The following is a 21,387-nucleotide window of genomic DNA, read 5'->3' as shown; positions in this document are numbered from 1 at the left end:
GTGGGATATATGTCACGTAAGACTTGAAAAACAAACCCACTACTAGATGCAAAAGTTAGAACAAAGTTTATCGAAGGCCACGTAACGATTGGCAGTTGGGTCACTACTTCAACAAGGAGACTGGCAATGCATTTCAAGCAAGAGTTCTGATTAAAAAAATAATAATAATGCACTATGCACTAATACGCGACTTTGGGGATTATACACGGATGTGTGTTGTTCACGGATTTCCAGGACTCAATTGACCAAAAATGACCACGCAAAATGGGTGGTTTTAAAACACCACAGCAGAGCTACAATGCTTCAAACAACACATGCATCTTTTACAATGACATGCTACACTGAAATAGTTCATCTCCCTACATAATAAATTCAATCATATTCAAGTCCACTACTCCTAGTAGGCACCCTCATTCACCTTCCAATAACACTGACTAATGAGTGAAATCTGCCCTCTGTGCTTTCATTGAGCCTTGACAGGCCATTACACTCAATGCACGCTTGTATTGAGAGGGGCTCTAAATAATTCATCAGGTTATTAGAGCAGATCTGCACTCATTCCTGTTTTCAGGCACGTAATACAAGCAACAGCTTGGAGCGATGCTTTTCCGCTGACTTACCACTCTTGAATAATATGCATTGTGTTTCCGACTATCGGCAGCATCAATCACACTTGTGGTGTCAGACTAAACACGACGTTCACAGAGCCATTTGTTGGTGTGCTGCCCAGATATGTTTTGGGGGGGTTTCCCTCCACCTGCTGGCTGGCTTGTAGAAACTGTCATGTCACTTACTGAATTGGATATTTGGATGTGCTGTAGTGTCAGTGTGTATGCTTGGATGGTAAAAAAAAAAAAAGAGCTAAATGATGTTTTGTGGTTTCATAATGTTTTAATCATTAATCATCAGTCATTCAGGACGATTACGATTTGATTCTAATAAACCCATCAAACAATATTTAAAGGTGTTTCTTCAAAAATAATTCATGTGTAAAATGCTCAGATAACAATAATATACACTGATACTAAATCTGTTTTAATATAAATGTATTATTCATAATTTGTGCTTAAATGCCACAATTAAGTAGCAGGGATATAACGATAATGGCAACATCGTGATATTGTGATATTAAAACTTCCACAATATTGTCGTCGTCATGTTCACAATATTTAAAAGGAACACATCTGTTTAAAAAGTGAGGTTGTTTTCCATTTGTGCAGTTCTAGCACCCTCTAGTGGCTAGTTTATTAGTGCAATTTCATTTTCATTAGGGATGTTTTGGCCTTCTTTGTTTAAAATCTATGCTAATTGTCAGATGAAGGGGAACCTAATTTGCTTGTGAAGCGATCAAAGTGTGCCTGCATTAGCAAGTATGTGCCTCAATATTGTTATTAGAGATTGTAGGTGGTTTATATGCATTGCTGTTATGTATAAAAGCACAATATTGTGTTTTTGTTTTTTTTTACAATATTGTGATCTTTTTTAAATATCGCCAACCCCCCCACAATATCGTGATAATTATCGCATCGTGACCTTCATATCGTGATAATATCGTGACGTTTGGATATCGTTACATCCCTATTAAGTAGTTGTTAGCTTTTGTGAACAATCATGTCTTGTAAAGCACCCATCCAGCATTCTGCCACTTGTGCAAAATTGCAACTCACAATGACATTTGGACGTAACAGAACCTAAGAACAACAGCTTTTAATAATTCAGAAGACAAAATTTGATTTCACGGTTTATAAATTTTCAGTAATTCAATGTTTAAAATGAGGATTAATCGCATTAATTCGATTTATTGCCCAGCCTTAGTTTGGCAGTAGGGGAATGAATGCCCTTGTAATCTATAGCACCAATCCAAACTGCATTTAGTGCATTACTGTACTAACCACAGGTAAATTCAAATCTCGCTTCCTTATTTTGCAGCAATCTCTTTGCAGTCACAAATGAATAAGAACATATTGAATAATATCAAATCAAGAGAATGTTGAGATGTCAAGCTCTCTAAAGCTTACTGTGTCGCTGAGGAGACAACATGCAGCCCTGTAATAAACGGACAGAATTATACATCACGTCAAATGGAGAGCCACATGACAAGTGTTATACCAACTGAACATTTATGACTGCTATACAGTACAGTTTATGCCAAATTATCAAATACTCTTGACTATTTAAAGTTGCGATTTACTAATTTGTGCTCTCTTTCCCAAAACACTGGTCAGAGTACAAGATTGATTTCATAGCGCTGCCCCCAGGTGACCCATTATATACCAAGTAAGCGCAAACATATCCACCAGTAGTGATGTGTGCGGAAAAGTCATGACAAATATTTATCGGCATATTTAAAGCTGAGGTTGAGCGCGAGCCCACTTGCTTTTTGCCTTGTGCAATCCTCACACGACGTTGCCACTGACAACCTCACATCGTTCCAACACTGCCGTTGTTACAAACATTTCTCATCTCCTTCCCTCTGAATGGCCGTTTGCCGCAGTCAGAGAGGCGAAGCATCAACCCACAGGAAAGCGTAGTAAGCGCGGCGCAGGAGGAGAGAGGGATTTACGAGAGAAGCAGGCCGTAGAAGGGAGGAGTGGAGGGGGCGCGGGAGCGATGGAAGCAAGGAAAGTATACATAGATAGATAGACAGATCCAGCGAATGAGGGAGGGAGTGACCTCGTTGTGACTTTCTGGGTCACGTAGCCCAAGTGTGCCCTTCCGCAGCTAGAAAGGGAGGACTAGTATTAAGCGCTGGCACAGGGACATGGACCAGACAGGGCATCAACACAAAAATGACTGTTTGAGAAATCTAAAAAGCGGGCTAAATATACACATTCATGGGACACTTGAATTACAGGCTAAATATAAAAGTGTCTCATCCCTCCTGGCTCCTCATCTTGGAAAGCATCACGGTGGGGAGAAAAAAAAAAGAAAAAAAAAAGTGATTTACTTTGCTTGGTGTAGTCACATTTTAGTACATTTGTCTATTTAAGAACAACTGACACTAGATGAAAGACATTCATCTACTGGAAATCTATCAGGACAATATATAATATTTCTTAACCAGTTAGGCAACAAACCCACAATTTAAGATTGGTCAAGCTACTTGGACAAATAAATAGTGGCCTCTGCTCTGCTGTAATTGATGACATGCCCAAATTACTCATTGGGTGTGTCCATTTGTTAATAAATCCCTTTAAGCCCTAAGCTATTTTTCAGGCTTTAGCTCGAAAATTACATACCCAAACTAAAATTAGGATATGTCTTCAACCACAAGGTCTATTTGAATAATTCTCATGTCATAATAAAGGGAACACTTGTAATATGATTTTTTCTATATTTGATAATTAAATTAGTTGGCGTTTGAGCTGTGTTCGGTGCATGTAAAAATGGCTTATATATTCATGTAGACCCGGTTCTGCAGTTTAATTTGATGTGCGACATCATTATATTCTTTCATGATTAGTGCATTGCTTCACACAATTTCTTCTTCAAAATCGGAGAGGACTCAACTAGGGGGCGCTAGGGCTTGGGTTACAAAAAAAAAAAAAACCCTGCTCATCAAAATATTTGTGTGTGTGCTTTTGGGATTTTTTTTTAACAGTTCCTCTGACAGTTTGTTTTGAAAAATAGCATGGCAATACAGATTAAATGGTCTAACAGATCATAAATAGCCCACAGGCTGTATGGTCACAAACCTGACTGATGTAAGTATTAAACCATTGCGGTTAGTAGTACCCCATTATGAGGGTGCCAGTGGTACAGAGCGGGTATTTCAGAAAGGATGTTCAACACACTGTTAGTACTCTTCTGAAATATATTTAAAAAAAAAAACTCTAAACAGCTGATCTGAATTGTTTCAATTCACTCGTAGCACGTTTACCTTGAGGTAAGCTTGTGCACAGCCACAACAAAAAGACATCATCAATGACACCTCAATGCCGATTCACCATGGTAACAGAGAGAAACACGTCAAGTTACTTTTTCCCATTTGGAAATGGAGGTGCTAATGCGGGTATGTAGTGAGGACTAGTGACTATGAAAATATTTTCTGTTAAAAACAGTTCTCTTGGTTGATTCCGATCGCGTGGATTATTTTTTTTCAATTTTAGAGTTAAATTAGTGTTTTGTTTTGTTTTTTATTACTGATCAATCAGATTAAAACTCTTTGACTGCCATAGACGTTTCATGATGATTAGTAAAATTCCAATGAATGGAGTGAGATCTTTCATTGAGTAGCCACATTGTATATGTAATAAAGGCAAACAATATTCTTTTTGCCTTGAAAGATGAGTTAAAATGCTCAAAAGCGGCTGGCACTGTGGATTTTTTTTTGTTTTGTTTTTATAACGCCTGGCAGTCAAAGAGTTAAAAAAAATATTCTATCCAATTCTCCTTTCTTTTTAAACATTTTTTGCAGAAAATAAACAAACATGATTTTGTTACTTTTATGTTACTTGTTTTGTTTTATTTTATTGTTAATAAAGGTGGCCCAACATGATAACTTTTTAGATGATTATAAGTCTACAGTGGTTCAAATCAAGCAAACATTTTTATTCTTGATAGATAGTATTTTATTCTTGTCTTGAGAAAAAAAAAAATCTGATCTTTTACAGCTGATACCGATAAGCTGACAATGACATGACGTGAATGGGCCTGATTTCTGAGAACATGATCAGATCGGAACAACTAATTTATAATTGCTTTGTCTTGCTTTGTTGCCTGCAACAAGGTCATCATTGCAAATGACAATCTGTTTTGAACTACCACATCTGGATAAATAAATTAATAAATACACTAACTTATCTTTGCCACAAATCTAGATTTTTGTGTAACTGATTCACAGACCAAAATGAAATGTTTAATGAATTAAACCATGAATAAATATGATAAATTACCCATTTTATGAAAAACAGCTACATTAATACTAGACATATAATAAGACTCTTGACAAAGTAGCTCAGCAGGCCAGATTAAAGAATCAAACAAACCGTTTGTACCTTTGACCAACCCTGAATTCAACTTATCTCAGTCTGAGAGGCAATGTGTCATTCACAATTTAATACAACATAAAATATGAGTACAGATGAATGATTTGCACATCAGCCACTTGCAATCCTGCCCGAGGAATTCATCTTTTATTTTTCTTTCAGGTTTGTCCTGAGAGATGATCACCATTCCAGTTAACAGATGTTTAACAGAGACCTCCCGCCGGTCGACAAACTGCCGCTTTTATGCAATATGCTCTCCATCACCAATCATATGCGCAATGCACAAAGTATTCACCGACGTCAGTGCAAGGTTTCCATGTGTGAGATTAAGATGTACAGCAGGAGCATCAATTCAATCAAATTAATTAACCTGGAAAAGCTGGCATATAATTTTACTGTACATTTAGTTGGGCCTCGGTGAAGAAACAGACAAGTCACGTTTGCTTCAGGTGAGAGCAGACTAATATAAAGTTAAGTTGGTTTACCATGCTGATGACTGGTTCCCAATTTCTCTTACCCGTCCATCTGGGCTGGATAATTCAGACTTCAGAGTTTTTACATATCCTACTTTGTAGAATACCACCTTGATCATTTATCTTTGCGCGTGTGTAAACACAAACGGTGATTCAAGTGCCCTGTGAGGCTTTGCGGTAATGGGGCAGTAATATGTCCACGATTCCGATGGTGCAAAGCTTTTAAGCCACATAATGTATGCTAATATGAAGAAACATTTCAGTGTGATGACACTGCATGATGAGCATTATCTATAAACACATTTCATTGGCTTATTTCTGTTGTGTGTTTGCAGTGACTCCAGTCCCGTTACACTCTTCCTTTAACTCTTTGACCGCCAAAAACGTTTAATAACGATTCGTGAAATCACGATATATGCCGCCATAAACATTAAATGACATCAACTACGTTTTTTTGTTGTTTTTTGTTTTTTTTTTTGTTTTTAATCAATGGGCAGTGCAACATCTAAGTGCAGCGCTGCCTGGTCAATTGGTTGTGGAATCAAAAACACTCACTAACTATGGCCAGAAGATGGCAGCATCTTTTCAATGGACTGCTGGTGTATGAAATTACAATAAAACATGACGGAATCTGATGAAATAGAACTTTTTCAAGGATGATGTGAATGATCAAAGCTTTTTTTTTTTTTATATAACGAGTGGCAGTAAAAGAGTGAATAATAACCCCGTAATTTTCCACAACCATAATGGAATACGCGTTACATGCAGGCAATAAATCTTTTAAAAAACGAATATTGGCAATATTGGGCTTTGTAAGGCCATGTAAACAGTAATAAGGACCTTGAGAAAGAAAGTGCAACAACCTTGACCAGAAATCGCTTTAACTGCACAAAGACATGAGGGCGACGGAGGGTAGAATGGTAAATTCAAAAATGAAAAATAAAGAATTCTGGCATCACAGCTCAAGAATGTCAGCAATGAACTTTGAAACCACATCGCAACACATGAGTCAGACAGAATCTCACCCGGTCCTAAAACAGGAGCGAAAGCTGTGGAAAGAAGCCCTCTCTTGACAGTCTAATGAGCATCCTCCGTGTCTACATCACGTGAGCGATTCCGCAAATGGTGCTAAAAGTGTTGCAAACAGCCAAAAAAAAAAAAAAAAAAAGTCCTCCAGAAGTTGGGGAATAAGAGAAAAATATACAGGAAAAAAGAAGCGAGGAAGTTGTGGAAAGACAACGAAGGAAAACGTAGGTTGAAATGTTTGCGCGCATACTTCGGGTGGGTCACTGCGAGTACAGAAGATACATAAAACAAATCAGATCTGGAATGACCCGGGCTGCTCAGAAAGGGGGCCACAATGGAAACATATGGGCACATGTTGTCACATGTTGCAGCACAGCCGCCGCAAGAAAACAAGCAGCGGGCGGGATGACGTGGGCATATTTACAATGATAAAAGTTCATGCTTAGAGTGTCTGTGGAGAACACATGAATGAAGGAGAACAATTGGAGCAAACGACAACAACAACGTCGATAAAGAGGCTTGCAATGCAGCAAAACAACTGGAGGGGCCGACTAGTCCAGTCCTGTCCCTTCTCTTCCTAGGCTCATGTGCCCTCCCCTCTGCAGGTCTATCTCATGCTTTTTTTTTTTTTCCCTGCGATCACAGGGAGTATGTTACAACAGCGGTAACAGCACATGACAAGGTGACCTGTGCCCCACACAGGATGGGCTAAACTGGGGTGGGAGTGGGAGGAGGGGGGGTGGTCCCGTGTCAAACTCTATGGTCTATCGCTCCCCTACCCAGGCCCCTGCTGCTGGACAGCAAAGGGAAAGAGAGGTTGTGGCGGCGGCCTGCCCCCTTATGCTGGGCCCCTTGCTGGACTCTAGAGAGGGGGAAAGGCAGGGAGAAGCCCACTCAAACACACGCACACGCACACACCGAGAGTCCTGTTTATGTCTGTGCTGAATTTGACAGGGAATGCGCATTCTCAAGCACACACACGGTCATGCGCCGAGAGATAACTGGACACAACCGGATCGGCAACAAACGTGCGAGAAAGGATCAGAAATATGCTCAAGCCAATCTTACGTAACCATCAAAAACGCTCCTTAAAAATGTCAATGATTATGAATGATGACCTGTCGGGTTGAACATAAATCGAATATTCAAGCCGAATAACTCTGGAAAAGATCATTATAAAATAATTACCATAAAATCCAGTGAAAAACATGCACCTTGTAAAATACGGGGAAAAAAAATAAGCAGTTTTTTTCCCCCTGTATTTGTGTACAAATATGGTCCTCCAATTTTCTGGTATATCAGAGTGACTACTAATATGAATGAAGATTTAAAAAAAACAACATATAAATAAAGTGGAAATGCTTTCAAATCCAGGTTAGAAACTATTCTCCTTTCCCATATCAATGACTAAGACCTTTTTAAGTATTCTTAACATTATTAATTTTTAATCGTGTTGTTGCACTGTACACTCTTTGTAATTTTAAGCTATTTTTTCATTACTTTAATTTGCTTTTAAATCTCTAACGCTATTTGTAACTGCTTTTAAATGTAATTTAATTACAATTAATTAGTATTATTATTCTTTTGTACAACTCCTCAGTATTTTTTAGTTTCTTATTAAGCCCACTGTACAAATAACCCCTTGATTTGAGAAAAATGTTTTGCCCCGTCCAGAAAAAAACGAGTGTAATCCACAGTAATTCATTTGCTTATAGCATAGTTGCCCATGTCATTTTTGAAAGTTTTTGGAAAAATAAGAAAAAAGTTGGGGGGGTTTCGCAAGTACAACCTTAACTTCATTATTTTTCATATTCATATTTTTTTCCACTTGCTGTCATATTAAGATGCCATCACCTGTGCTCAGGAAGTAGGTTACGACCAATCATGGCTCAGTTTGCTAATCGAACCCAGAAAACAGGTGAACCATGACTGGTCGTTACCTACTTCCTCAGCACAGGTGATGTCATCTTCAGTTGACGGCATGTGGAAAATTTTGTTTTTAAAGGTATTACTTGTACATTCAAAAATAATTAAATTATCAAATTCATTCTGGACAAAATATTAATTTTTTACTGCTGAAAACGGCTCAATGAGTCAAGTATGCCATTAAACTGCATTAAACTCTCCAAGTGTACCAAATCCTTTCACTTGTGCCACATATGTTCCCTTCTAAGAAGTACTCCTTCTGCTTGAGTTGCTCTCCATCTCAACAAATCTAACCTGTGTGATGTGTTTGGCCTAGAAAACTTCAGTCGCAGGAGTTAACTGAGGACCTGCAGACATCACGGTGAATTTACCACTTCATTAGTTGCAAAGGCAAGCGAGCATTAAGGGTGGAAACCTCTGGGTACCTCACGATAAGATACAAGATGCGATACAAGGCTCACGATAGCGATTATCTCACGATATGACGATACCACGATTATCAATGTATTGGTCAGGTAATAAATCCACGATAATCTACATTAAAACTATTCAAGACATAGACTTATGTTTTTTTTTTTTCAATTAGAAAATAGTTTGTTTTTGTACCATCACTGAAACACAATATTAAAACTGGTGTCTTCTTCACAGTAAGTACTTTAGTGTATTTTTTTTTAAACAAATACAAATGTCTTCTTAACAGAGACCACTTTCTGTCCAATTTGTGTCAATTATTTCATTTTATAAACTGTGACATTTTTTTTGTGCAACATTGCAAAAGTAAATAAATAAATTACTTAAATATTAAATCCCATTAAATCAATATTAATATTCCTCAGAAATTGTGTGCTTCAAAAAGTGTAAACATAAAATGTGTTTCAAAATGTTAAAAGTGAAGATATAATACACATTTTTCATAAAAACGTATACAAAACTGAGTCAGTTGCTGGACAGAAAAATGTCTTCCACAAGTAAACGAAAGCTCATGAGTCTTCTTCACCTGAAGATTTCCGTACATTTCCCCGCCATTCTTATGACGTGAGGCCCGCCAAGTAATTGCTCAATAAATAATGAACAATGGAGCCGTCATAGTGGCTTTATATTAACTACAAATATCGCGGTACTTGTGTACGCGTATCAATAATCTATCGGGAGACGAAGTATCATGATTTATCGAGATATCGATATATCGTCACACTCCTAGAGAACATATGTGGCGTGTACATATACAAGTGGCTCTTAATGGTTAAGTACAACGGCCTCTTTCGCTATACATTACATGTGAGGAGGAAGCCACCAATTACAACATCACGAAAGGAGGAAAGGGGAGGGAATCTCCATGTATGGATAACTAATGGACTGCACCATCCCCAACAAACACACACATCTCCATAAACAACATGATGCAACTGCATTTAATCAGGTAAAAGATCCTTTACGTAAATTCACTTTGACGGATTACAGTTGGTTCGCCACTTGTTACAACGATATAGAAAAATACATTTTCAGCATATTTGTCATATGATTTCAATACGGAACGTTTGTCAGTGTTGATTGAGACTGCTATATTGTTGGAGAGGAAGATGCCGGTCATCATTTTTCCAAACTCAGGAAATGAAGTGGCCGATAGCAAAACATTGCGGATGCTATAAACGGGCAGAATACTAAGTGATAAATAAAGCACAATCAATGGAAAGAATAGTAACAGGGACAATTAGTGGCTTAATGGGCAGTGCGGGAGGAGGAGGTTGGGTTTAGATGAAGTTTTTCTCACCATTTTAACATGATAAAGTGGTTCAGTGCTCATTGACGAAATGAGATTCTTGGATATATGAACAAACACACATTGAATATACGAAAATTATAACAAAATAATGTGGACATCACAATGATTAAGACTATGTGGAAATCACGCATTTCAATTAAACTAAAACTTTTTCACATAATTGATTATTTCCCATTGTTCGGTGGTGAAATGTAGTCACACCCTACCTCCTTGCGATGATTATGCATAACCACGGCACAATACATCCATCAACAGTAAAAGACAGCGTAATGATTGACTATTGAGGGGATTTTGAAGAGTTTTTAAGAGTTATTTTGCAAAACACACAATTCAGTATTACTTCCTTGATAGTCAATTCCTAGCACACTATTTCTTCCAAATGTCCATTTTACTTGGAGATGTATGCCTAGTAATATAATATATATGTAAGTGTGACATTACATTACAGGATTGTTTGAACCTTCGGGGTATGTTTTTATTTTTTCCCCAGGAGTGGGCATTTTCACAGCATACAAATGGCTCACCTGAGGATTTGGCATGCCCTTGAAGACTGGCTGAGACTTGAAAGCTTTCCTCCGTTTATCCCAAGATGTTAATCCTGTTCAAAAGAAAAGCAAAAAGGCATGTGGCAAGTTAGTGAAGGGGGCCTTAACCCTCGGACCTGACCTACAATTGACGTTTATATAACACAGAAATATTATCAACCCGGTGTTAATCACCAAACGGCCAATCCTGTCATCCGAAGTTGCGCAACGTTATTGATACATCGACAAGGTTATAAAACGTACTGGCGTCAAAAGCTGTCGTAAAGAAGAGCCATTTCAATAAGTGATAGTCTGGACTTTTGCACGTTGCTCTTTTGCAATGCGAGTTTTTCCATACCTCAGTTTAAATCAACTTTCCCTCCATTATGACCCGAGTTGCATTTGATCTCCTTCACACGCCGTCTTCGAGCGTGTCCACTCCCACTTCGACCCGGAGCGTTTCATAGTGCCCGAACGGTTGTTTCGTTGATCTTTATGAATGTGGGGTGGACGTCGTACGCCCTTCCAGACGTCGGGCTCAGACACACGCGGCGGCGCTGGTAGTGGCTAACGTTTAGCGTGTTTAGCAGGCTGGCTTTCACCCTCAAACGCGGCACAACTTCGGGCAGCTTGTTAAGCGCAACAACGGCCGAGCGAGTCAAACAGTCGGCGGGAAAGCTGTTCGCGCGCCATGAGAAAACACAAACGCCCTAACATTTGTATTAGAAATTCACACCTACTGTAGTACGACGGCATATATCCTTGGCTCTTCAGTAACCAAATAGATGGCCATTACTTTTTGTTATGCACCGCCTCCTCCTCGGAGCCTCTACGGGAAAGAGGGATTTCCACCCCGCCCACGTACTATGTGTAGCCAATCAGGTGTGAGCTCCGCGGATCGGCCCTGAACTGGTTGGTGACACGACTGCTTAGCAGTGCGCCGATTGGCCCGTCTTGATGTCCGTCACGCAAACATCCAGCCCTTGAAACAGGGGTGTGTCGTGACGTCAGAGGTAACGAAGAGGTAAACAACTTTGACCGCGTGAGCTTAAAGCAACATGGTTTTGCCTCCAATGTGTGTGCGTGAAACACTGGAGAGACCCCCGGTGCGGGGATTATCGCGACATCATTAGCAACAATGTTCCGTCTCAACTGGCGGAGATTGTGAAATTTAGGCCATGTGTTTTCTCTGCACCCAGAGAGTCTTTGTTTGTAAAACGACGGGTGTTCGTTGTGTGAACACGTAAACATAATTGCACTCTTGTTCCCTGTCGAAATCGCTATGTACAAATCGCGCAATTAGATGCACATGCTCACCCTGTTTTGTTTAATGCGTCTCGCCTCATTGTTTGACGTCCTCAGAATGTGTGCGGTGAGGCGTGCGGAGACGAGGGGTGTGTCTACTCTGCAGTGTTCTGGTAGGCTGCAAGGCGATGCCGCCGCTCTGGGCAGTGTGTTGCCATACATTTGTAATGCAAAGCACACCGTGCGCATTGGAAATAGATGACTAAACAACGCCGATGCATAATATTGATGTTCTCTCCGCGTTTTCCTTGAGTAAATATCGAATCCGCTGCTCTTCCACGCTTCCCTCGTTCACATGGCATTTGTACGTCCGCTGTCGTGTTGCACATGGGAGCTATGGTGCATGGAGGAAATGGTGGTACAGTGTGTGCGTGTGTGGTGTTAAGGCCAGTGGAGGAGGCCGACGTGAAGGTCAGGGGTGTGTCTGCAATAAAAACACTGTAAAGGGGGACAGATAGGAAGGGGAGAGGGAAAGAGGGAGAAGGGCCCCATCCGGCTTCATATATCCTCTCCCAACTCAAATTGTTTTTGGACTCCTGCTGCAGGCCCAGTCGAAACTGCATCTGCAAATTCCACGAGTTTAAAAGCTTTATGCACATACTTCACTCAAATCTGTTTCACATGCATTCGTCTAATTAGAAATATTATTTAAATGAGGTTTCGAAGTCAATCGATGAAGTGTGGATTTTCACTCATTTGTTCTCAGTCCAAACAGTCACCATAAGACTGTCATTGAATTTACACGCAATTTCTTAAAACATTTGTAAATGTTAGACACGAGTGAAACTAAAATGGAGTAAACGAGTAAAACAGCCTACCGGTACTCTCTGATGCCTGAGGGCAACACAAAACAGAGGCAACAGGGTAGTTGTTTATAAACTTTTTCTAAGTATTGTCAGGATGAATAACACTTTGTGATATTAAATGAGTTGTAATGCACAAATTAAAGTGGAAGTCCAAAAAAAAAGAGAAAAAAACAAAACTGAGCCACTCAAAAGTGGAAGTCCATTTAAAAACATAAATGTTCTATGTGGACCCACTAGTCTAAACACGATACAATATTGTGATAAGAGCTGTTTTTATCACCTCAGGAGGCGGCCATTTTGCCACTTGCTTTCAACTGAAAAATGACATCACAATGCCCGCCCTAAAGGCTCAGTTTGCAACGTCACATGACCACACCCAGAAAACAGGTAGTAATAATAAGACATTTAATTTGGAATGCGCTTTACATTTCAAGTAAATCTCAAAGTGCTACAGTTGGGGGTTAAAAACGAATTACAGTAAAAATATAGCAATGGTTAAAAAAGCACAATAAAATATAGCAGAGTTAAAACAACAACAAGATTAGAACAGTTTAAAATTCAAGTATTCATTAAACGAGGTCGAGTAGGCCTACGAGGTGAGCCGTGGTTGGTTCTTATTACCTGAGCCCACAGGCACTGTGATGTCATTTTCAGTCAACAAAAAGTGGTAAAATGGCCGCCTAAGATGGATAAAAATGGGATTTTGCTGCTTAATTCATATTCCGCAAATGCAACATTAAACTGAATGCTGTGTTTACACTAGTGGGGGGCACATAAAACACATTATTGTAATTTTTTATTTTTTTATTTTATTTTTTTAGTACTGCAGCTAGACTCTCTTTCCAATGTCATAGTAATAAGCTTATCCACATGCGTCTCTCAAATCTGTTGCATCGTTATTAATTCAATTAGGGGGGAAATTGCAACAATGGAAGCATTCTAACAGGAAATCATAACCTATTTGTTAGAAGGTTCAAACTGTCACCATCATAAAACTTTTTTTTTTTTTTATACTATTTTAACACCTATAAATACACAAGATGAAGCTAAAGTGAAGGGAAAGGAAACAAAATACCTTTCTGTGGTGAGATCACAAAAAGCCAAAGAAAAAGTAAAACACAGTTAGGGAGTTTGTCTACAAAATCAAATGAAGATGGTTTGAATTCTGACTTTTAAGGCACCAAAAATTGCGTTTGAACTTGAAATTTTAAATCCTCCGGGGCATTGGACTTCACACATGCACGTTTGAGCGCCGTCTCAAGCACATAATCGTATTGTGGCGGCACCTACGAAATGTGGCAAGCTGCCGATTGACACAGCGGCTGGTAGTAAAGTGCGTGGGTGTTAGGTTGACGCTGGTCATTTGTGCTGTGGCTTGGGCCTGGTCCAAGTCTGGCACCGGGGCCGGATTCAAGCAGCTCCACTAACAGGGATTTATTCGGCCGTGTTACAACCATGTCGGACTTCTATCTTGGCTCGGCCAATTGGTGTCCTCAGATGCTCCGACTCTCACATTGAGCCGGCGGGTTGCTGTTTGGAAAGCACAAGGGTGGAAATCATAAATCAGAAACACTTGACCCACTTAAACTGAGGGAATTTGTATTCGTGGCATTTGTGCCGTGACATGAATAGCCTGCTCAGTAGAGCTCATATAGAGGCACATGCTTTTGGTCAGCCGGAGTTAAGCCGGCCAGAGTTGACTGTGGGCTCTTCAACAGTGCAGATAGACTATGCATAACATAATATACAGTAAACACCATAGTTCACATACTGTTTTTGTATGCGTATAAATATGAATGTGGTGATTCCAATAGATTCACCATATGGCATGTGAAATCATAGCCACTGCGAAGAGAAGTACACAACACACAGACACTACACTTGCACTCAAAAGCTACGCAACAATCTGTCCAATTGCATAAAAACATGGCAATGAAAATTCATGATGATGTGAATAGACTGACCCTGACTTAAGGGAACGCCAGCTGCAAAGAAGTGAAATGAGAACCAAAACACTTAGCAATCATCACGCTCGCTTCATAAATAAAGCTTGGAATTTATCCTGAACCTTGATGTATGACTCATTTTACCGGCTTGGAAAAAAACAATTCTACAGAACCAAAGTTAACAGTATTTTTTACAGGTGGAGGAGTTTACTTTCTGCAACGATATGTAAACACATCTAAATGAGAAAACATTCCCGGTTGGCCTTCTGCTGTCACATATTCCCTGAGGCGTTATGTGACATTATTTATTGTATAATGTATTCTGGAGAGAGTATTAGTTACATAAAAACAAAAATACCAGCAGAGTAAAACGATCTTACATTGCACAAAAATGTAAGAGAATGAGAATAACTTGATTTATTCAATTTTCCCATCAATTAATAGTAAATCTACAAAAATACTATAAATACATATATTTTGGATAGAATACTTTGAACTTATACTAAATACACAAATAATAAAGTACAGCACATTGTCTTTTAAGGTATATCACCTACTTTTTCAAGTTCTCGCATTAAATGTATTTTTAGGCTAAACTGCATATTTACATTGTGTTAGTATTGCAGTTAATCTTGGATGTTTCAATTAATAGGATTGTTTTATTTTTTTCTACCCTAAAGACATTGTAAACTTAAAATTAAAATGCATGTATACAAAATGATTTACTGAACTAAGACATTTTACAGTAGTTATTACAGGATGGTGGTCTAATGCAGAGATGCTGACTGAGATTTATTCATGCAGAGGCCAAGAAACTCAATACTTCACACTGGAGTTCAAATGTTTACCTCCAGAGGCCCGAGCACAGCTGCAAGATGGACTTTGAAGGTGCGGAATGACCACTAAACCCCTCTGGCTCCCTCTTGTGGGAGAACTGAGGACAGAGTTAATCACCTTTAGCTTCACAACATGGTCAAAAGTGTGATTCCTGTGCAAGTTAATGGCAGTGTTGTGGTTCCATAGTTAAAACCCCTAATTAAAAGCCATAATCATTGTTTAAAAGCCTTCTTTGAAACCATAACATGAATGCTAACAGTACCTAACAGCAGATGCTCCTTCAACATGCCCCTGGCGTCACATAACACAGTCAGCAGCGTGCCCATACTGTATGTTATGTATTGGCTTTGTGACGTAAACGTAAACAGGACTTGCGCGTGTACTGTACTGTCATGACGTACAAGACAGGAAGGAGTCTTTTGGCTGAGTCCCGACGCCATCATTTCTAACGTAACAGGCAGCTAACTTGCATGTTAGCATGGAGGTAGCTGTAGTTTCGTAAATTAAAACAGTTGGAGAAACGAAATTTCTCGTTAGCGGTATTGTATTTCACTTAAATACTATGAAAAACTACGTAAATCGTCATCGGTCCCGTGGTGTAATGGTTAGCACTCTGGACTTTGAATCCAGCGATCCGAGTTCAAATCTCGGCGGGACCTCTTCCTTTTACGTCGTATTTATCTATAAATTCCGCGATACTGTAATAGGCAAAGTACGTTTTGGGATATATAGTATGTAATCGGATACCGTGAATGTATACGTAATGATAGATGATGTGTGCATAGCGTATACAAACTCATCTACTTGCACGTGTACACCTGTTTTGTTTTTTTTGCTTGTTTTCATTATGGTCGTGGGTGAGTTTGCGCCTGTCCCATGTGGCGAGGTGGGATATACCTGTTTTCAAGTCTCAAATACCATCTTGAACAATTTATTAATAATCAAGCATACACATTTGTGTGTTTTTGTAGCACTTTATTTCACACAAATCTTCGGAGGCATAAAATATATTACTTCTTTTACAGACAAACATTATGAAAATGGCATCTGTGTTGATATACTGTTTGTATAAAAAAGTGAAAAAAGAATTTAAAAACAAAATCAAACTTTAAATATATTTATAAACTTCACGTCTTTGGTTTGATTTGTGTGTGTGTGTGTGTGTGTGTGTGTGTGTGTGTGTGTGATCTTGGTTGTTTTGTGAGAATAGAAACAAATCAAACAGGTCAAAACCAAACATGGTCATTCTGAAGCATGGAGAAAGTGAGGTAACGTCTCTGATGAAAATGAATTTACCAGTGTGAGATGTTTCCTCAATTGTGAAACATTCCAGCTTTAAGGCATGATTTTATTTCCAGTCACAAAAATGTTAAAAATCAATATTCTCTATAAATTGGTTGATTCGTTTTTGGCTGTGTTAATGAGTCTGTCTTTTTGCACACTTTATGTAAATGGCTCAGTGCATTCTGTATCCCTTCAACTTAAATACAATTAGATGTTTCTTTAGTAATACAGAAGAAAATACTGCCTGTTACAAGTACTACACAATTTATTAAATTGTAAATGTCTTACACAATAGTTCTATGTGTTTAAATATATCGGCTGTATTATTTGGAATATGCTTCAAAATACCCGCTGGCTCAAACTCATTTGACACCATTTACTCATTTAATAAAGAATGATATTCTTTTTCGGTAATTATTTGCTATGTAAGCTGAAATAAAAACCGTTGTTTTTAAACAGTGCTCGATTAATTACAAGACGAAATGTATATGAAGAATGATGAAAACATGGGCTGTGCTATTAGATTGTGTGCAGCGGACAGTGACTCAAATGTTTCAAATGCACATTTCATGGAAATCATGACATTTTGTATTTTTTCTCTGTAATCCTGCTCACATTTAAACATCAAATTATTTGTAACAAAAAAAATGCATTCCTTCTCTCTAGACAGAAAACTAATTTAGACAAAATGCACCACAATCAGAAGAATTACAGATACTCTTTGGTAATACTATTTACGTACAATGTCAAAATGACTGAAAAAACAAAACAAAACAAACTCAACAGAACAACAAAAGCTAGTGGTGCCATACTGTAAGTCTTTTGCACTGTACTATACAGTCGTTTATATACACTTTATGTCAGAAAAGCATGTAAACCTCCCCCCTTGTCCTCAGTGTTTTCAGATGTTTCATCTGCGGAGCTGCGGTCCCAACATAACTTTATTGATAAAGTTGACGATGGCCACAGCAGGTTGCTCCGGATCCAGCTCTGCGAATAAGTGACACACATTCTCTGCGGTGCTTCCCGTCCGCCTGGCCACAAAACCAAACATCCTGGCGCAAAAAAAAAAAAGAAAAAAAGAGAAACATTCTAATAAGAGAAGCTGAGCCGTTTTTAGTCTTAAAATGCAATTTGTGTTAATTGCCGTGCAAAGTTGCTTGCAAAAACAGGAACTCAAGCACTTACTTGCTGGACGTGCTATCACTGTTAGTCCATCTGAAGCACGGCACGCAAATAGAAACAGAAGACAATTGCAGGAATACATAAATCAGGAGCTCAAACTGATGAACAAGACTTGCAAATAATTGCATTACAAAAAAAAAAAGGCAAGCACGGATGTTTCTCTCTTTATTAGTGAGAATCGCCTGGGAGTTTGTAAGCACGCACACGCACGCTAGTTTTTTTTTTTTTTTTCTTGTAACCGTGTCGCCAAGTCTCACCTCTGGTCTTGGGGGTCAAGACTGCTGAAAGTCACACTGCTGATGGGGTAGTGCCTCCGGAAAAACAACCTGTGCAAACACAAACGGCATCGGAACATTTAGTGCATTTTGAAGTGCGTCCTCATCAACACACATCAGATTGTATCTTAAATAAATGAGATACCTTCTTTTGCTGTCAGTTAGAGTGATGCCCTGAGAGGAAACTTTAAAATGGACCATTGTTGCAGCAGGACGTGGACTGAGAGCCAGTGTACTTTTGGTTGCTTTGGAAACCGCTTCCGGCCCCGTTAATGATTCCGTTTCCACAGAGTTCAGGTAGAGAACGTTGCAAGCTTCAGAGAGATGACAATAATGGAATAACACATGGTGGGCGGGCAGCGTGAGGATTTAGTGACCCCTGTTGGTCATAAGTAAGAACTGCAAAAATCCATGAGCGTTTGGCTATTTACTGAACATAGCGTAGGTACACAAATACAGTAAAGCACATATTTCCCCCATCCCATATTTTACTGTTCTTTAACATATTTATAAATTTAACTAAACTGTACTTCTTGGTGGAAATGTTTACCTGCTCCCTGTTTGAGGAGGTCAGCCGCTGTGCTTGTGTTTGTTACAGTCCGTATCTCCTGAAGATCCCCCACCAGATCTAAAACAATGTATAGTCTTGTTACATGGCATCACCTAAAACTGTGTACAGTACAACCTCCATAGTCCAACCAAAAACCCACAAGTGGTACAATTTTGAGTTTAACAATTTAAGGGAAAAATCTTTTGCTTTGATGTTTCCGCAGAATATGACTTAAATACCTCTTTCTGGGATACGAAGGGCACATGGCAAAGAGATGGGTGTGATTGAATGTTGGTACACCAAGGCAGATAAACTCCCTAAAGCAACAATACGTCCAAAAAAAAAAATGAAGAAAATGTTTACAGCAGGTGAAAAAACATGACAGTAAGATTAGAATGGAGATAGTATGGAGAAAATGAACTGACCAAAATACGCCTCATTCTGACAGCCCTTTATTTTGACACCCCGCGGCCCGGTCTCAATCAGGAAATGTCTCACTAGTTGTTCCAGAACATCTGCTGTCAGATGAAGGATCGGGTGCAGGGGTTGAGTATGAGCATTTAAAAAAAAAACATATGTGTATATATATATATATATGTGTGTATATATATATATATATATATATATATATATATATATATATATATATATATATATATATATATATATATATATATATATATATATATATATATATATATATATTTATATTTTTTTCCCCTACAGACAGACAGCATGCTTAATCTGTAGGAACAAAACTGCCAACATTTAAAATAAATGACTAAATAAATGAATGAATGTGAAAATAAAAACAGATCTAAAAAAATATAGTGTTCTCTCGCTATAATGCGGTTCACTTTTCGCAGTCTCGCTGTATTGCAGATTTTTTTTTAGTGCAATTTTGCATATGTATATATATGTATATATGTGTGTATATATATGTATATATGTGTGTATACATATATATATATATATATATATATATAAAACTTAATTTTGGAATATATTTTTTATATCCATTTCATTTTCACTTTTATTCATTTATTTAGTCATTTATTTGTTTATTTTTTAATTTTTCCAGTTTTGGTACTCCATAGTTTAAAAGCTGCATTGACACCTGTACGCTGTAATTCAAAAATTAAATACAAATACAAAAAAAAAATATATTCCTACATAAAGAAATAACAAGTAACAAAATAAATACAGTAAAAAAAAAACGAGATTAATAATAATAATAATAATAACAAATGGGTCAAAATATATATTTTTGTTTTTATTTCCATTTATATATTTTTTGTATTTAATTTTTGAATATATATTTTTTATATCTGTTTCATTTTCACTTTTATTCATTTATTTAGTCATTTATTTGTTTATTTTTTAATTTTTCCAGTTTTGGTACTCCATAGTTTAAAATCTGTGATGATACCTTTGCTACCAGTGATGTTGGCATTCGGAGGAGGTGTGGCCACTTTGAGGGCGAGGCCATAGGCACCTTGGAACGAGTTACTGTCTCTGATGAGGAAAGTTCCTGGTTCCTTGTCCCTCAACACCGCTATGGCTGTGAAGGAGAATACACATCGGAATGCGCTACACACTGAAACATCCACCAGTGCTTCGCTCTGAACTCACCTTGGTCTCTGGAGATGCCGGGTTTGTACCAATACTTGGAGCTATCTTGGACGAACTTCGCGTTGACCCTGATGTCCTCCCTGCTGCTGCTGAACTGCGCTTGTCTCTGCTCTGTCACAGTTGGGGGCAAAGTCGCATTGTGCGTCGGGGAAGGCACCGGAGAGCCTCGCGGATGAGAAGCGTGCCCGTTGAGGGATCCCGGTGTTGCTGAAAGTCGTTTCTTCTCTGGGAGTGGTGGCTGAGCGGCTGGGATTGTAACGGCCGTGTAGCCGGTGTATGGGACATGGGGGACGCTTAGCAATGGGTAGTAATAGGGTGCGAGGGGGAAAGTTGGTGTGTGGTAACCGTCCGGCACAGGTGATGGTGGTTTGGTGTCAGTTGAGTTGTCTCTCTCAGGTGTTAGACGATGCTCTGGTGGATGTGTAGCCGGTGGGGAGTTATGACTTGGGGAATCAGTGGGTGAATTTTGTGAAGAGTTGTTATTCGGGCTCGGACCACCTGGCGCATTTGAAACAGTGAGTTGGTCCTCCACTGGGGTGATGATGATCGTGGTACTTTGAGACTGATCGGCCTCCTCATCATTTTCTTTGTCTTTTGCTTCCTCAAGTTTGTTTCCATCAGATGCACGACCATGAGATAGTTCACTTGACGGCGGTGTTATGTTGGAACTTTGGGATTGTTCGTCTGTCTCTGCTATTGTGAGGGTTTCGATTGTGTTGATTTCCAGTGCTATTGAGGCTTCTTGACTCAAGCTGCAAGTATCAGGCAAGGTAAAAGTTGAATTAAATAAACTGTTGTATATAAATTATTCTCTAGGGCTGGTTTTAAATAAATAAATAAATGATAT

General features: G+C 38.7%; 2 protein-coding genes, 1 long non-coding RNA gene and 1 other non-coding gene across 8 annotated transcripts in view; 1 reads left to right on the top strand and 3 right to left on the bottom strand.

The window, feature by feature from the left end:
- The window catches only part of LOC144023662 (vitamin D3 receptor B), a 36,090-nt gene extending 23,714 nt beyond the window's left edge, over positions 1-12,376 (bottom strand). The window contains exons 1-2 of one of the 3 annotated variants that reach the window (XM_077529356.1): positions 12,038-12,376; positions 10,721-10,794 (exon numbers count right to left, since the gene is read on the bottom strand). The gene's annotated coding sequence lies outside the window, so the exon portion shown is untranslated. The other 2 variants (XM_077529354.1, XM_077529355.1) reach the window with 2 other exon arrangements.
- Positions 12,377-12,731: 355 nt separating this feature from the next.
- LOC144024106 (uncharacterized) lies at positions 12,732-15,925 on the bottom strand. Its single transcript, XR_013284671.1, has 3 exons — positions 15,877-15,925; positions 15,626-15,711; positions 12,732-14,361 (listed from the first exon to the last, which is right to left on the bottom strand). It is a non-coding gene; the product is annotated as an uncharacterized LOC144024106 (long non-coding RNA).
- A 276-nt stretch (positions 15,926-16,201) lies between these two features.
- On the top strand, positions 16,202-16,273 carry trnaq-uug (transfer RNA glutamine (anticodon UUG)). The gene has a single exon. It is a non-coding gene; the product is annotated as a tRNA-Gln (tRNA).
- A 301-nt stretch (positions 16,274-16,574) lies between these two features.
- LOC144023955 (tensin-2-like) overlaps positions 16,575-21,387 on the bottom strand; it is a 28,178-nt gene continuing 23,365 nt past the window's right edge. For all 3 annotated transcript variants that reach the window (XM_077529941.1, XM_077529944.1, XM_077529942.1), the window contains 9 exons: positions 20,541-21,292; positions 20,338-20,469; positions 19,334-19,426; positions 19,148-19,225; positions 18,909-18,986; positions 18,504-18,672; positions 18,341-18,409; positions 18,087-18,116; positions 16,575-17,953 (listed from right to left, as the gene is read on the bottom strand). In XM_077529941.1, the coding sequence (XP_077386067.1) occupies positions 17,809-17,953; positions 18,087-18,116; positions 18,341-18,409; positions 18,504-18,672; positions 18,909-18,986; positions 19,148-19,225; positions 19,334-19,426; positions 20,338-20,469; positions 20,541-21,292 (1,546 nt within the window). In that variant the 3' untranslated portion in view covers positions 16,575-17,808. The remainder of the gene's footprint in view (positions 17,954-18,086; positions 18,117-18,340; positions 18,410-18,503; positions 18,673-18,908; positions 18,987-19,147; positions 19,226-19,333; positions 19,427-20,337; positions 20,470-20,540; positions 21,293-21,387) is intronic.

The sequence above is a fragment of the Festucalex cinctus genome, chromosome 8, assembly GCF_051991245.1.
Source record: "Festucalex cinctus isolate MCC-2025b chromosome 8, RoL_Fcin_1.0, whole genome shotgun sequence".
In the NCBI taxonomy this organism is placed as follows: Eukaryota; Metazoa; Chordata; class Actinopteri; order Syngnathiformes; family Syngnathidae; genus Festucalex; species Festucalex cinctus.
This window is presented reverse-complemented; position numbering and strand designations above follow the sequence as displayed.